Genomic DNA, 18538 nt, shown 5'->3' with positions numbered 1-18538 from the left:
CCCTTTGCAAAACATTTGTATTTTAAAAAAGGGGAGATATAGACAAAAAACATGTTTCGTAGCTACAAAGCACAAGAAAGATTATCTTTTTAGAATATTACAGAATCGTTGTTGTAATACCCACGTTCATTGGTTTTATGATTTTTTTTTTGTCCTTTTTGACTGTTTTATTTCTACGTGTTACTGCAAGAATCCCCAAATCTACACTTCTTCTTCCAAGCCACTCACATGACCTTTTGACTCACTTTTCTTTTTTTTAAATTTGACCCCGCCCCATCCTATCCAGGAACCAATCATCGCTCTTCTTCTGTTGCCGCTATCCATCTCCTACGTTATGTTTTTGTGTCGTCCCCCCCCCCCCCCATCTTTTTTTATTCATCTTTTGCTATTTTTATTTAAATTCTTTTTTTTAAAGTTATTATCTCAACAGCATCTATGTGGAGCTTCTTTTTTATTTTTCATTTTTATGAATTAACTGGTCTCTTTATACAAAGGCTTGAGTATCTCATGCTATCTGTCAGGGTTTTAGGAGGAGGAGGAGGAAGAGGAGAGGAGGGAGGGAGGAGGGGGAGAGAGGGGTTGGAAAGAGAGGAGAGGCCCTTTCACCCCGAAATCAGGATGTTAGGGCGCCATGCAGAAAGAAGGCAAAAAGAAAGAGAGATGGTTGTAGGTGAGAGAAGTAAAGGCATGGTGGTGGTGTGTAAATGAAGAGAGAAAGAGAGAGAGTGGCATGTGTAGGACGGGTGATCAATCAATAAATAAATTAACAAAATTAATCAACCATTATCAAACCTGGACTGAGTTTCCTCGCACGAAGAATGTTAGAAGGTCTAGAGGTTATAACAGTGAGGAAGGTAGAGTTATAACGATGTGCACTTGCTTCTAAAAGCGTAGCAATCTACAGTACAGTACCTCTGTTCTATGGCACTGATAGGACATTTAGCACATTTCCTATTGGCTCTCAAGCTCGGCCACGACCGGCGGTTGGTGAATGGCTAAGGCCAGGTTTGGGAAACAGGAAGCCTCACTTCCTGTTGATGAAAACCGGATTGTGGGGAGTAAAATGATACAACGTACTCAAAATCAAAAATGGAAATTGACAACAAACATCTTGGCTAATGTAAACAAAAGACTAATGTTAAAATACGTGTTGTCAGTTTCAGCAGGTCTCGAGAGGTTTTTTTAAGGTTTTCGCCGACCTGTCCGGTGTTTTTTAGTGCTATCGACATTTTCACATATTTCCGCAAAAAATGTTATTACATCACTACTATAGCAAAAAACCAAACAAAATAAGACACAAATAAAATATGTCAAGGTGAGGCAAAATGTGAATAAAAATCAGTGTACAGACTGATACTCATGTAATAAATATACACACGATCAACAAAAATGAAACATAAGTCATATTCATAGCAATAATAATTAAAAAAACTCTGCCAAAAAAAAGGTACAGGATGTGTTTTTGTTAACAACAAAAGACACAGCTGAGAAAGAAAAAGAGAGGAGGACGGGGAATGCAGGCTTTCATTGACTTTGTTCAAGAAGTTTTCAAGGCTTCAGGTTTCGTGTTTTCTACTAAAACAAATTTGTTTGCTTGGCAGCAGGCCAAAGACCATCAGGAGGAGGAGTCGGAGTGTGAGGAGAAGACACAATAACTAAAAACATTATATATATATATATATTTATATATACGTATGCCTATTTTTTTTTTAATTATCCTCATTATTAATATGTACCTAGTTGCATTTTTCTTTCTTTTTTCTTTAAATAATCAGCAGAATCATCATCGTCATCATTTCCACAGCAGTGTCAAAGGAACAGGAACGAGGTGGGAGGAGGACAGGAGGGGCGAGAGAGAATAGGGGACAAAAAGGGGGAGGATATTACGGGGTGTGTGGGCGAGCTCAATACAAGCCACACCCTCGGAGGTTGTTGGCGATGATGATGTCGGTCACAGCGTCAAACACCACCTGGATGTTTCCTGTATCCGTGGCGCAGGTCAAGTGACAGTAGATTTCCTTATTTGGAGAGCGATTCTTGCTCTCGAACTGTGCTTGGATGTAAGCTGCTGCGTCGTCGTAGGTATTGGGTCCTGGAGAGAGAAGAGAGACGGAGAAAATCATAGATGATACAGTTCTCATGCAATAGAATTGTTCAAATTAGTTTGTTAACGCGGAGGGTAACTTTGCACAGAGATCCTCGTCTGATATCTGCTGCTATTTGGACCCATCAAGACTGAAACTCTTCACTTGTACTTCTAAATTGAAAAAGATCCAACACTTATAACAGTAATATCATTTCTCCCTAGTCGGTTTAAAAGAAATATTATTCTCAGAGGCTCCTCGTGTAAAGGTAAGGGAGGAGGTGACAAGGGAAGCGGGAAACAGATGCAACATGTCAGATAGACTTACCGTATTTTCCGCACTATAAAGCGCACCGGATTATAAGGCGCACCTTCAATGAATGGCCTATTTTAGAACTGTTTTTATATATAGGGCGCACCGGATTATAAAGCGCATAGAATAGAATAGCGTCGTAAGCGTGTCTCTTCAAAGGTGCCATTTTGGGGTCTTTATACACACACAAGTGGTGTTGGACTAGGAGTAAGCACAGTACCGGTGTTTACCGCGGTGCGGCTTTGTAGTTTACCAGTCGTACTGAAACATTTTGACAGAGCGCCGTGTACAACCAGTATGGATCAACCAATTAACCAATTGATCCATATATAAGGCGCTCCGGATTACAAGGCGCACTGTCGTTTTTTGAGAAAATTAAAGGCTTTTAAGTGCGCCTTATAGTGCGGAAAATACGGTACTGTGATTATCAAGGCAGTTAGAAAATCAAAAAAAAAGCATGAAAGCCAGAAATGCATAGGATTGTGTGAGAGCTGCATGTGTGTGTGAAGAGGGCAGGAGACAGCTCTCACTTGCCATCTCCTCTCTTCTCTCTTCATGGCTGACCAAGCGTGACTGTCTCCTGCTCTCTTGACGACCAATCCCTTCCTTTTCACTGCCATGACTCTCACCTCCTCGCAGCTTCTATTTCAGCCTCTCTCACTCCTTTTCTTCCATGCTTTTAAACACAGTAAAGTAAATCTTCACGTATATATCGCTCTTTTCCAATCAAGGCTACACAGTTCTTCTAACAGGCAACATCAAACATTTGGTTTTCGGTGCTCTCTCCTGCAAAAACCTGATCAATTCAAACTGGCTCAATGCTGTAAACAGCTGCTTTGATTAATAGTGCCACATTTCTCAGAATGCTTTACAACTCAGTAACAGTTAACGCCCAGTTTGTTCCTCACAGCTCCGGAGTTACAACGCAGAACAAACCAATCTGCTGTATCAAGCAGCTGTTGATCAATGTCCAGAAACACCGCAGAGGTTTTAGAAAGCTACTGTATTTAGCTTCTGGGAATCACATTAAGATCAGACAGCTGGTATTTATTCATACATCATCTCTTTTTAACTAGTGCTCCTCTCTTTAACCCTGCCTCATGTAGTATCACCTCAAATTCACTCTTTATATTGGCTGTCAAGCAGTTTTAGAACATCAGATTTGAAGTTTAAGGGATATGGGACAGGGTATGACATGTTTATTCTTTTCCTGCTGAATATTAGATGAGAATATTGACACCACGCTCATGTCTGTACGGGAAATATCAATATATATATAACAGCCACTTAGCTTAGCTTAGCATAACAACAGGAAAGGGGAACAAGCCAGCCTGGCTCCGTCCACAGGTAACAAAATCCGTCAACCAAAACCATTAAAAATCATGAATAACACGTTATGCTTCGTTCACTAAATACCTAGAAAGAAACAGAGTGTAAATATGACAATTTCCATTTAACAGAGAATTATGTGCTGGAGATTTTGATAGAATTGTCAATTTTCTACTTTTGTTTGGATTAAAGCAACAAGATATAACTAGAATAATATCAGAGGTGCTGGTACTGTGCATTCTGTTACCTTTGGACAGAGCGGTTTCCCCCTGTTCCCAGTCGCTATGCTAAGCTAAGCTAACCGGCTGCTGCCTCCAGCTACATACTCAACAAACAGGCATGAGAGTGGTATCAGTCTCATCATCGAAAAGTTCAACAACAAAGTGAAGAAGCATATTTCCAAACACATTATTTCTTTAAAACTGCACTAAACACACATTTGTTTAAGACTGACTTGTATGCAGTGGTGCTATTTTTCACGAGTCTGCATCTGAACAGCCTTTTAAACCTCCTTCCTCAGTAATGTGGTTGAACCTAAAATTGTCATGCTCATGAAGCCGTCATGTTTATACCATAGCGAATTGATCCGTCAATTTACATACCTTAAATTGACTGATCAATTTGCTATGGCTCTTTTTCTGTGCTACGTAATTGGAGTCAGTGTCACTGGTTTGCAGCTTTTTGTGTTTTCTTAGAAATCTATTTTGTGCACCTGTCAAGTTTGGTTGCTGCTGTGTTTTGAGAGCTTTTATTTGTTTGTTCTACCTGTGTATTCGGGGAAGCAGATGCTGAGCATAGACTTCTTGATCTTCTCTGCAAACAGATCCTTCTTGTTGAGGAAGAGGATGATGGAGGTGTCGATAAAGAACTTGTTGTTGCAGATCGAGTCGAAAAGCATCAGAGACTCGTGCATGCGATTCTGTGGAGGAGGACAGAAGAAGAGGGGGAGAAAGAAATGGAATGAAAGAGGATGGATGAGAGATTAAGGGAACAGGTGACAAAATAAAGAGGATTAAACGGAGAGAATAAAGTGGAAAGAGGAGAAAGGGAGGGGTAAAAGTGAATGAATGATGATAAAGAGAGAAGAGGAAAGAAGGGACAAATTATTGTCACGGTCACATTTCAAACTCGACACAAATGAGCCAAAAATGTTGCATACTATTATACACAGAAAGAGAGACCAGCAGTTACACACCCCTCTCTCTTTCCAATTAAAACTTTAGCAAAAGAGAAACGAGCGAGATAACACTTTTCTGCACAGTTATTGCTTGTGCATCTTTAATTAAATGAAGTGCAACATGCATGCATATTATGCAGTCAGACAAAGATTGCAACTGAGGAGTGATTTCTTTGTCTCACACACACATACTGACAAGAAACAGTTTGCTAAATGGGCCTGTTCAGGAAATTCTTTCCAACGTTTAAAATAAATAATCACAGTTTCGTAAAACACAGAGAGTAAGATGGAAGGAGGGAAAAAAAAAATAAATCGACACGCATCCTCAGTAATTTAATTTGAAATATTCTGCAAATGCAAAATAGGTCAGAAAAATAATCACACATATCAAGTTACTCATGTGGTGCTTTATTGTTGTTTCTCTTATGTATAAATACAACTTTTAATAAATTATCACAGCAGTGAGGAGGATGCAGCAGATACATTTGACTTACAGCGCTCAGTAAGATACACCACACGCGCACACACACACATAACCACAATAAACAGGACTGTAGATTTGGCTGTAGGGGATCTGTACAGTACAGATGGGACGTTGGTTGGCATTGAGAGAGGGGTTAAATGACGCAGCAGTAAGAGTTGAGAGCATGATGAGCGCAAGGACTTTTACCAGCTCTGCCTCCTTCATTCTGCACAAGTTCATTACGGTCATGTGCCCTGCGGCTTCCTGAATGCTCTCCCAGTCCAGCAGTGGAGCAGGAGAAGCTTAAGTGCTCTTTTTATTGAGTGGCAGCTGGACATGTTATTGGACGACTCAAAAGCATTTACAGGTAAAACTCTATTTCAAAACTTTAGGCATAAATAAGTCAGCAAAAAGACACCACAGAAGCTCTTTCTGACATCTGACATGTGTAACAAATTTCAGCCCAAATCAAGTTTGGCTGCCATTGTGGGATTTCAGAAATTGTTTATGTTGCTAAGGCATTGAGTGGCACATGGTGCTAACATTTCTTTTGTGCCACCACCTGCTGCCCAGATATAATCAGACCATTGTTACCTGAATGAACCACTGATTGTACTATTCACGTCAGACCCATCCACCTAAAATAAATTAAAAAAAAAACACTATTACCCATAAACCCTCTCTAGCATGACATTAGACTACATTACCCACACATCTCTCCTTCCCTGCAGCCTATAGGACTCCATTATTTATCACTGGGACTTAAACTACATTACCCACTAACCTCTCAGCCTCGCCCCTGGTGTAATTTCTCCATTTCTTGGTTTAGAGCCAATATATATGGTCCAAATACTATACATCCTGGTATCCTATCAGCATGTTAAATGGCAACATTGCGCAGCAAAATCAGTCAATTAATCCTGATGGCATCGGCACAATTACTGGACTCTCTCAGAAGAGGAGTAAAAACGCACAAACGTGAGTTTGGTGAACTCTGACACAAAAATCCTGTTTCAGGTGTCTGCAAGGTGATTTCAATACTGTATAAAACTAGGATTAACCCCCCAAAAAGGCATTTATTAAAGTATACTGTATATGATACGTAGCAATTGATTTAAATATGTAAAAGCACAGTTATGGCCCATTGAATTCACCTTTGTTAAATGCATCGGATATGACACTGAAGGACATTGCACAGCAGCAACCAGGATACACGCTGTTCTGCTCTGCAGCCTGAGGTTAAGGCATGAAAGGAGTTGGAAGACAAAGCTGGAACAGTACAGTATGCAGCCACAGCCGCCCCGAAGGCGCATACAAACGTAGGCATGTCCTTTCTACTGCATGTGAACTGGAGCTTGCAAACTAACGGCGGATTACATTTTTACCCAGCTTATTGTTCCACAGCTCACGTCTACTGCTGGTTTGGCTTTCAGGCAAAAAGACATGTTGCTAAATGTATCGGGGAAAAAATTAATTAAAATTGTTAATACAGCAAATGCTGATTTAAACATATTTTCAGTGACAGGGTAAAGTCGTAAACTGTGCTGCTTTCGAAAATAACCTCTTTGAAAGGCTCAGCCTGTTTGGCTTCTATGCAAATTACAAATAAAAGTGGTTTTCAATGTCCCACGTAACCACTGACAGAAGACTCATAGAAATCATAGAAATCTTTTATGTGGACTTATGCTGACATTGTTTCAGGACAACAGCGTTTGATGTTTTATGTTAATTTAAAGTCACATCTCCAAAGGTGATGCAGATCGTTTAACGTTCCCATTATGTATTAAATGTAATAAGTCAGAAGAGAAGACTTTCAGCCACGGTCTTCGTGTTTGGCAAACAAACCGAAAAACATCTGAGGCTCTTTGGTTGGATATGGTGATATTATTTGGCACGGGCAATTAAGGTGACATTTTGAAGTCTCATGGGTGTGTTTATGTCTTCAGTGTGCGTTTGTGTGTGTGTTGAGGGCCTATGTGTGGAAAGGGTAGACAGGTGCCTTCTGGGTAATTAATCCACAGATACTGACTCCACCACAACCCCCCAACGGGCTGATGTTGTAGCTCACACAATACATAGACATGCATGTGTATACAGGCAGGCGCGCGCACACACACACACACACACACACACACACACACGCAAACAAACAACCACGCATGCACACACACACTGACCTTTCCTGTACTATCAAGAGACACACATGTAGGTAACTATATACAATTGGTAAACACACACACATACACACAAGATACACAGACAGAAACACACACACACACACACAAAGCAGGCTGATCAACAGCCTTAGGCAGCTCTCTAATTAGGGAAAGTTGGCAAAGATGCAGCGGGAAGAGCCGATGACATCATCTACCTGTTTAAAAAAAAAAAGAAAAAATAATGGCAGCTTGAAGCAGACAGGCCATCGCTGTTTTAAGTGGAGGGAGGAGTGGAATGGAGCAAATGCCCTGCTCATGAATAAATAAAGAAGCTGGCTACCTCTGTTTGCCAGAGAGCTCTCATACCAGTGAAGCTGCAAACACACTCAGCTCGGTCAACTCAACAAAGTCCCACAGACAGAGAAAACTCTATTATGCTGCTTAGAAGGAGAGAAGGGAGGAGCTGGTGATACTTTCCTGGTATTATACGCATCTCTTTGGCTTTAATGTCAAGGCTCAATTTTGAACTGTTCCCACAAAATGCACACAGCACTTTTCATTTCCGCTAAGCCGTGCACTACATCAAACCTCAATCGTCCAGCAGCTCTGGGATGACTATCCAGCAGAAATGCAACTCGCTCAGCAGAAAGCAAAATATCGGGGCTGAAACAATAGTAACAAGGTAGACAATCTGGTCCCAGAGGACTATATGTACCCACGAGCACACAATCGTTCAAAGCTCACCTCTGGCTTATTAAGGCAGAGAGGTGGACAATAAACATGTTACACTGTGCAGCTCCACACAGTGGATGTTGTCCCTGGGCCCTATAAAATCAATGCTTACTCTGAGGCATTATCTTTGAATTGTCTGTTTGAATCAGAACCCTAACCTCTTGTAGCTGATCTATTGTGACACATGAATGCTGGAACATGAGGCTGAAATATCAATCCCAAAAGAATAAATCTGTGCTGTATCTTCAAATTTTGAAAAACAAATAAATGATAATGCCTGCCTCTTCTAACTTCCACATTTATATTACATAACAAAGAAACACTTTCAATAACCTTTTTCTATAGGTACCAAAACATACTTCGTCTCAAACGAAATGCATCTAAGGCCAAAACACTAATGGCGCTCTTCCTTTGAATTTCGATAAGATGACAAGCAGCCATTGCTCAAACCATAACCGCTATAAACAGACTATGCATATAAACCGACAATCCAAGATTTGGGTTTCGGAAGAGTTATGGTTTTCGTTTGTAGTTGAGGTAATGTTGACCTAATTTGAGCAGGCTTTGGCTACATACAGGTACAGTTCGTGGGGAGCAATAGAGGCGGAACACATTGGCCAAAATGCAATCTGGAAACCAATTAGCTATCGTTAACGACGATTAAGCTTTTTATCAGCTAAAAAAAATGATCTGTAAACTGAGAAATCCTACACACGGGGGTTTTAAATTGGACATACTGGGCCTTTAAGTGCCACCAATTCAAAATACGTCACGCTGTTTGATATGGAACTACAAAAAGAGTAATATTAAACCAATGAATGAGACATCGTTTTAACTAACACTAACACTAAATGAAACAAATATGATAAAATACAGAAAATAAAAATACAATTTTAAATGATCTAACAATAATTAAAACGGTAATTATGTTATTTCATGACATATTTTTGAAATCACTTTTTTTTTTAAGTATATTTTTTCATGTTTCTAATGATAGTGCAAAGCGCTACAGGTTACCTGGGGACATTATCTGTGATGTTAAATTTGTGAAAATCTGCCATGTTCGTAATTTTTCAACATATTTCGCAGTTACGCAGAGCCTCGATATGATATCCGTGGGGACGGGACAGACGTGGGGGCTTAATACTAGGCCCATGCAAATGGAGCTTTACTCATACTATTGCTTTGCCCTCTCTCACATCATGTGGTCCAAGCCTCTCAGCAACTGCTTTTACAAATAAAAAATAAAACGTTTTATTGTGAAAATAACACACTTCATAATAATGAGTTAAGTTTGATTTTTTTTCTAATAATTTCACAATGATGCTTCATCTTTTCTTACAGTATTTATGAATATGATGATTCAGTTCATAATGTCCTGCTGCATAAATACGGAGTATTTTGGAGCTCCGTAGTGCAACTATGCAGTCAGACACTCTGCAGCGCAGCTCCTACATCAGAGCAGGACTGTCATCAGAAAACAGAATAAAACCAATTACACAACAAATACAACAAAATGAAGACGGTGCGCACAAAAGCTACTTCACACAACATATATAGAAACACTTTTTTTTTTGCTGATGACTTCACTTTCAATTTCTTCTGAGAAAGCTGGACACTTGTCAACACTTTAACATGACATGCTCATAATAAAGTCTGAGGACCATCCTTCTGATGTAAACTTGGAGTGACCTGAGCTTGACCCTGACTAACAACATACTTATATAGTCACTTTCACGTTGGCCCTTCGTGTAATTAAGGCACAAGTCTAAGGCAAAGAAGATTGGCAACTCCTATTTAAATTTAAATGTTTAGAAATACTTTGGGGTAGAGGAGTGATTCCCATTACACCAGTTTGGTGGAGTGCTGGTGAACCCTTATAAGATGGCTGCTGTTAATTAGCAACCAGTCCAGTTCTTTGAGTAAGGCGGTACTGCATGAACAAACAAGTCTCAGGAACCTTATATCCCTGGAGAGTCGACAGGAGCTATTGTGCAGGATGTCTGCAGCACACCGGCAAAAGATTTGGAGTTTAGCTACAACTAAATGCACGGAGCTACTGGAAATTCTTCTTCTTAAGGAGGAAGTCAAATACATTAGAAGAAGTCTCAACCAATCAATACATGAATTAAGAATCAAGTCTTACAATAAAGCAGTATGGGGACATCATAAACACAGCCCGTGCCCCATCTTTGACTGGCTATCATATGATTACTGACATGGGCCACACATAATATGTGCTACGAACTGGTACGGTAAACACAAGTCAAACATCTGTCATCCATTGGCTAACATTTAACGTCTTCGTCAGTACAGGCCACACCCCCGCAGGTTATTTGCTATGATGACGTCAGTGACAGCATCAAAGACAAACTGGATGTTGTTGGTATCCGTAGCGCAGGTCACATGGGAGTAGACTTCTTTGCTGGGTGACTTGTTCTTGCTCTCGTACTGACACTTAATGTGGTCTATTCCCTCCAAGTAAGTGTCTGGACCTGAGGATAGAGAGAGGACATATAGTGGGAGTCAGGTGACGGCTTAAGAGCTGCTGTCATGTGGACCTTTATATCAGTGGGCTAACCTACCGCATCAGCAATATTTTATGATATTTTATGAAATCACAACCTTTGACTTTCTAGCTCGCCACATATTTGCTGAGGTGTGCAGAGGGCTGTGCATCTTGCTTTTGTTGACAAAGTCTGTTTCTGAATACTGCCAATGTATCATCGTTTTTATAGAGGAACAGTACATGACTGTGACAGATATTAGGTCCTACAGCCAAAAGGATGGAACCGTGATTCAAACTGTATACCGATTAATTTCACAGCAGTGCCAAATCTAATGTATGACCTTTTAGTTCAAGTCCATTATAAACTGTGCGAGCTAGTTCTGCTTGTAATGCAAAGCGTTTGCCACGCAGTCAAGCGCCTTCATTTGTTGTAACACTGTTGAAATGAGTCTGATCTCAGTGATTGGAGTAATTTTTTTTACATCTACTTGGCTCTGAGCCATGAGCAACACTGTGGGTTTTCCTGTCTGCTTCAGCAGCAACTTCATCAGAATAGGCTCAAAGTCTGGCCATGGAAAAGGATGAAGAGAAGAAGAGAAGAGGAAACAGGTTTGGAATTCTAATTCTCTCTTTCTCACAGTCTTGCTGTTTTGGTTTCTCTCCATCTTGCTTTCCCACAGTGTTGCTTTGTTCATTTTTTTTCTTTCTCATTTTCTCACACTCTTGCTCTCTCCGGCTTTCTCACGTTGTCTTATCTCTGATTTTTTCTTGTATCTAGACGAGCACACTCCAGCTAATGTCCATTGGACTCCGGGTAACACTCCTGATAATATTCACTCTTTCACTGATTCACTTCTTTGACTACCATCTTTGTTTCGTTCCATTCTGAACCTAAATAGACCAAACTACAGGAGGTACAAATACTACGTTACAAATACTATGCTTGTAACCATTATAACTGAAATTTAAAACCGAAAGCAAAACTCAGAAATTAGCTGGAAAATGTGAGGTCGAAAGAGGGCATGTATGAATGAGTAATTCTATCCACAGATCACTGAGATCAGATCAACACGTTCATCTTTCGAAGCAGTGACCCAATCCCAAAGCACGCTAGAGTTGGGTTTAGTGTTGAAATGCTTTGTCACTCTTTGATCAAAAACTTGTAAAGTCTTAAAGTTAGGACTCTTTGCCTTCACTCTTTCTTTGTAAATACTGAGTGGGGGAAGCTCTTCCTCAGCAGCTACAGTGCCTACTAGTGTTCATACAATAATGCAGTTCATAGTATGAACTAACAAGAAAATATCACGGTCGAGTGCATCGATATGTACCAGTGTACTCAGGGAAGCAGATGGACAGTGGAGACTTGGTGATCTTGCGTTCAAAGATGTCCTTCTTGTTCAGGAAGAGAATGATAGCGGTTTCCTTAAACCACTTGTTGTTACAGATGGAATCAAACAGCTTCAAAGACTCGTGCATACGGTTCTGTAAAAGAGACATTACCAAGGGTTAAAAGGGCTTTAAAACAAAATCTTCTGCATGGTCATAGTAGATGAACACACACACACACACACACACACACACACACACACACACACACACACACACACACACACACACACACACACACACACACACACACACACACACACACACACACACACACACACACACACACACACACACACACACACAACAACCAGACAAGCATACAAGAGGGCAAATCCAGAACACACATACTACATTCACACCACTAAAACACAAAGAGGAACTGGGTAAATTAAAACGAGAAAGCAGAACAGAAGTACTGAGGAGTTCCTCTTGTCTACGGACACACCATTTCCTGCTGCATGTTGAGTGTGTATATCTGTGTGCATGTGTGTAGATCAACACATCAGTAACAACAGGTATTAGTAAGCTGAATGTTGTAGCTGAGTTAAACAAAGCCATGCCCTACTAGTGATTAAGCTGTGAGTGAATACATAGCTTAAAGGTGCCGTGTGGAGGTTTTTGACCACTAGGGGCACCAAAGAGCAATGCTTAGAAAAGACGGTCTCTGTATCGAGTGTTTTAGTCATTCTGTCACGTGTACTTGAGGAAATAACTTGCTCACCGTGAGCAGAGGTTTGTGTATTCTGCAGGAGGCAGCAACAGCTTGTGGAGGTAATGAACTATATAGGTTGCAGTGAACCAATGAAGGAGGTGAAGAAGAATAAGCACCCTGGTGTAAACGACGCACATTTAAATTAGCTTTGCAAATATTTTTAGGAGGTAGAACATTTTACATGTTTCTTAAGCCAGAAACACACAATGCCTCTCTGTGACAAACGTTAAATGTAAACAAAACAAAAACAGTGTTTACCATAAAAGCTCCATAGGGCGTATAAAGCATTGATGCTATATTTAAAGCAAGATTTAAGTCATAGATGAAGACAACCTATTGGGAGGTTTCATACCTGTCTGTGGGTGGAGCATCTGTAGAAGATCTGACTGCTGATTGGTAAGAGAGGACAGTCGATGGCGAGAGTGACAGGAGGAGTGGAAGGAGCCAGAAATGCTGCAGGACGGAGTTTAGAGCAGGAACAGAAAATGCAAGGGACCCGCTCACCCACCCACGGCCTACGTCCTATATGACACCCGCTTTAACCCAAACACACATACAATATGCATACACACCCCTAGGGCTGAAAAGAAAGTGTTTAGAGGCAGAAGTGTTCAACCAGAGCAGCTGGCATTACATAGCCTGCGTGTGTGACGTCTGTGTGTTTTCACAGAAACAAAACAAAGAGAGGCAGAGAAAAACACAATGCAAGCAGTTCTTAAATAGGAGGAAGGGAATTAAAAAGCAGAAGTAGTATGTGTTGTACTGTGTGCGTTTGTGTCCAAAAAGCACTTCGACATTTAGATCGACATATACAGTCAAAACCTTTAGCATGGGGTCCGGTGAGGTGGTCTTTTACATTTTGTCCTCTCAAAAGGACAATAAACGGAAGGAACAAATTAAAAGTATGGAGCTTTTTTCCTATCTTTATTCAAGAGCGTGTTCTTTCATTTTGAGAGCACGACTCATTGATTTCACGTTCAGATTTTGTAATGCTTTCCCTCAAAACCTTGTCCTCACACTTAAATAGCCGAGGTGGTACCAATCTGGTGGCCTCCCCCTTCCTCTTAATACATCCATGGTCGGCCCACATTAACACATCCACTCGCTGTAACTATACTTAAGTCTTGTAGTTCCCTTCAGAGCTCAAACTAAACACGCTCGGGCTGAAAGGGCTCTATTTACAGTCAGCAAACGTTAGCTTGATGCACAGCTAACGTTAGCTCTGCATTAGCTCTGAGTGTGAGGACAGGGTTTTGGGGGAGAACATTACGAAATCTGAACCTGAAATCTTGTGACTCATGCTCTCAAATTGAAAGACCATGGTCTTGAATTAAGGTATGAAAAAAGATCCGTAGAAAACATTATGCCTCTGGCCCCGGCTGTCGCCAGCGCAGAGGCATAAACCAACACAAAGAAAACAGAACAGCTGTTATGGGACCTCGGTAAATAACATACAGGTACTGCAAATGCCAGGCTATCTGTGATTCTTGAAAAGTCATTGAATTCAGTTTCCTAAAAAAAGAAAAGCCTAAGAAGGATTTAATCTACACAAGTCTTGAATGTTTTCTCTGGTGATGATAGTTATAAAATGTTCTGACTGCGGGGCTGATGGCATCCGTTAAACATCAATAAAGTAAAAGTGGGATTTTTGAGCCAGTGGATTGTGCATGCAGGAGGTGGTGCTTTCAGAGTTTCAGTCAGCACCTAGGAGCTGCTAGGAAGACTCATAGAGTCATTATGGGAAAGTGTCCATTTTAGCAACGACTTGAATATATTAATTGGTTAATTCATCCATTCCATTTTATGCTGCTATTTCAGGTCCAAGTCACATTAATTAAATCAATTATATCATTGGGAATTATACTGCAGGGAAGTAGTGGGAAATGTGATATAATATTTAACAATCATATGATATATTGTCCCTACTGGCTTTCCATCATACTTTCATACATCGGAAATGTTTTCTACGTGGTATTAAAAAAGTCTGAACAATGTTATTGAGCGTTGGGTATTGTCCGGATATGTTTCAGGAAGACAGTATCTTAGTTTTACTTGATGTTAAAATATCAATGTAAATGTCACTTATCTCTTACTAAGAGTCTAGTATACTAAGAATAGTCTTAACCCTTGTCTCGACAGGAGTAGTATTATGGCAAATTATGGCAAATAAAACCCAGAGGAAATATATCCATGACTTTATCGCTCTCATTTACTGAGAATGGGGTGTTATCTTAAGGTCTTGGTTGTAGAATATCTTTTCTGCACTACTACGTTTTACTTTCTGGATCACATGCCATGACTGTCTGTGTCTGATAGCAGAACTGAGAGAGGATGTGGGTAGAGAAGGAGACGATAGAGGATTTCATCACGGATTAAAAACACTCACAATAAGTAGATCGTAGTCAATTTCCATTATCGGGATAAAATTGAATATCGTCAAGAGGGACTTGAAAGAGCTGCCTAGCTGACTTTCATGGTAGAGAAGTGAAATACAGAGCCTGATATTTAAAATACCAGAATTAACATGAAAGAAAGAACAGAATTTTTGTATTCACTTTTTGCAGGGGGACCTTTATGATTTATGATTACCTTTTAAGATCATTTAAGATTTGTTTGTATTTAACCAAAAAGGGAGATGTTTGTACCATCTGTGATGCAATAAAAATATTTGTTTATTTACAAAATGAAAGCCAAAGTGTTTACGGTATATTTGAGTGCCATTTCAAGAGTTTTTAAGCACATTTTGATGATTATGGGGATAATATCACCGCATTACAGTCTGATCATTTGAGGTCTTAGTCTGTCTTGCCTATTTTACAATGAGTTTCTCCCTGAAATTGTGAGTTTAGAAACACGCAATTGCTTTTTGAAGCTGAGGGACGGAAATGATGTTTACTTTTAATGTTGCCTATAGAGGAGAAATGTTCTCCTATCAAACACGATAGCAGCCACACTCAAAGTATTACCATGACTTTACATTGCCGACATTTGGACAACGCACCATTTAAAATAGACTCAGATATACGACACACACACTAGAAGCTGTTAGTGTTTTGTGATGGATATTGCGTCTCTTCATCCGACGTTCTTCTGGTGCTCCCAGCTCAGGGGGAGGCTTGATGATATCTGCATGAATAGAGCAGCTACAGAGCAGTGTCCCAGCCCAGAATTCTCAGAGGAAACACTACAGGCTTTATAAATAGCAGCGAGTGTCGTGCATTAAAATCAGCTCATTTGTACCTGGTCTTTACAGCCACATGGCAGGGTGTGGCTTTTTGTTGAGGAAACGCTGAGCTGTGACTGTGTTTTACCTTGTCCAGAGCCTTACATTAACCAAATACCAGACAGGTCTACATGAGTAGTTTGTTTTAACACTCTCTACTTCTTAAAATCCTCACACAATCAATTTACAATAATTGTAAAGAAAAAAAAAAAGGAAAAAAGTCCTGCAATTTAAAGGTTTTTGATTATATATAATGTTGTATAATCACCTGATTCTCTAAATCATATTATATTTCTGTGTTGATTTAGTATTAAAGCTCTTTAAAATAAAGTAAGTAAGGTGAATACAGGCATCACATAAACTTCATAGATGATTTCTACACCGACTGTATATCTCATAATTTACAGTCAGCGTGATTTGCCTTTAGAGCAACTTCGTGAGCGACCATACATGACCATCCCATTATTCAAAATGGGTCATTTGCTTTGGCCAGAATGCAACTTGTTTTGCAGTGTCAGCATAGGGAAGAACGATTTGCATGGAGAAAAACAATGTTCTCGTGTATTTTTCCATTGGAACCATCCAACAACGGGTTTCACCAGAGAGAGAGAGCACTGTTGGATTAAGTGTTTTGTTAAACAAACAAGTTCAACAAGTATTTTGAATGTGGCCCTCGGCAGTAGTCCGTTGATTTATTTACATGCTTGGTTGTGATATCGGAGGATGGTGTACCAAACTGAGATCCAGAGCAAACACCACGGAATTCCATAAAGAATTCACATTGTGCTCGAGTCGTACTGGAAGGAATGAAGACAGACAATTGCTGATAGTTCACTATTATTAAATAACACCAGATATTTAAATAGACGCAAAATGAGAGCTTATTATGTTTCTCTGTATGTACCAGTCATTCCTAAAGAAATCAGAAAAATTGATATATGAAATGGAAATAACGTGGCTTAATTATTTATCAGCTCATCAAACAGCACCACAGATATTTATTCCGCCCTATCTCAAGCTTTTACACAGGCTGTGTTTAATCTCATCTTAAACACCGTTTCTACACATAGAGCAAGCGTACACTCTCTCTTTAAACTAGCTGCTATATAGCCCGTGTCTGAATGTATTAGGGGACTATTACCCATGCTGTTGCACATCCCGAATCTATAAAATATCATTACTGATGCCATCTGACATAGAATCCTTTTAAAAGGTGTGTTCCGATATTTATAAATGGGTCATGAGGCCACTAAGTGACAGAGAAACAGCATCAGTGAGACAGAGTGAGAGAGAAGATGCACATGTGAACATCCGTCCTTACCGTGGTCTCGTCCTCATGCAGCACCTGGTCGTATCCGCTGAGCGCCACACAGAAAATGATAGCTGTGACATCCTCAAAACAGTGGATCCACTTCTTCCTCTCCGACCTCTGACCTCCCACATCAAACAGCCTGATAGACAGAGAGACAGCCGTGAATCAATAGACACGTGTACACACACACACACACACACACACACACACACACACACACACACACACACACACACACACACACACACACACACACACACACAGAAGACAGTGTCTTCTCACTCACTTCTTACTTACTCTTATGTGCACGAATGATTAAACTGTACAATGAATGGTGCAATGTTTCAACTGTGCAATACTCATATTCATTGTATACTGTACATTTCAATACATATTCTTATTCAATTCTTATTAATACTATTTTTGCATTTATATTCAACATACTTAATAGATCCCACATCTCAGTATTGTGTATTTCTAAATCCTTATCTCTTATTGTTATTATTTACTTATATTCTCAACATATACTGTATTATATATTGTAGCATTGTGTACATCATTTCAGTTTTTTAATAATTGTTTATGCTTGTTTATAAGAGCAACTCTAACGTACCAATCCCCCCCCCCCCAACCTTTTATTTTCTTATTCTGTGTTTGAAAGGCTCAGTCAGTCTCTCTATATGCACAATGTGGGATCTCGTAAATTATGCCGGTTTTCTTCTCATTGTAAGTTGTAACGTTTGGATACTGATGTTGCAATAAACGTACACATTTGTTGATGTCAAACGGTCTAAAGGTCATTCTGATTTGACCTTTCCCTTTTTTTGGGCCCGTTTCAGACACTCAGTTCATAAACTGTGTATCTTAGACCAGATGGACCTTTTCCAACTAAGTAAGTAATTCACCTCGTGTCTTTATAAGCTTGGAATGACCACTCTTATGTATAAGTTGTCATTTTGTGGTTTGTAGAGTACACTAGACAGACTACTACCAGAGACGAGTGCATCCAAAGTGAAGTGAACTCGGTTCCACATGTGATGGGTTTAATGGTGGGTAGGTTGATGGGTTACACCCAGTACAGGAACACTGCAGTCTCCCACACACTGCCTGACTGCCAGTAACAGCAATTGAGCTGACAAT

General features: G+C 40.0%; 1 protein-coding gene across 3 annotated transcripts in view; it reads right to left on the bottom strand.

Moving 5' to 3' along the window:
- Window positions 1-245: 245 nt before the first annotated feature.
- The window catches only part of LOC142938723 (guanine nucleotide-binding protein G(o) subunit alpha), an 86740-nt gene continuing 68447 nt past the window's right edge, over window positions 246-18538 (bottom strand). Inside the window, exons 6-8 of one of the 3 annotated variants that reach the window (XM_076082091.1) lie at window positions 17408-17537; window positions 4491-4644; window positions 246-2092 (exon numbers count right to left, since the gene is read on the bottom strand). In XM_076082091.1, coding sequence (XP_075938206.1) covers window positions 1905-2092; window positions 4491-4644; window positions 17408-17537 — 472 coding nt within the window. In that variant the 3' untranslated portion in view covers window positions 246-1904. Of the gene's footprint in view, window positions 2093-4490; window positions 4645-5289; window positions 10749-12090; window positions 12245-17407; window positions 17538-18538 lie in introns of those variants that run through there. The other 2 variants (XM_076082093.1, XM_076082090.1) reach the window with 2 other exon arrangements.

Source organism: Anarhichas minor, unplaced genomic scaffold, assembly GCF_050575085.1.
Source record: "Anarhichas minor isolate MPS153535 unplaced genomic scaffold, ASM5057508v1 ptg000090l, whole genome shotgun sequence".
Lineage (NCBI taxonomy): Eukaryota > Metazoa > Chordata > Actinopteri > Perciformes > Anarhichadidae > Anarhichas > Anarhichas minor.
The sequence above is the reverse complement of the archived record's forward strand: the minus strand, read 5'-3'. Positions and strand labels throughout refer to the sequence as shown.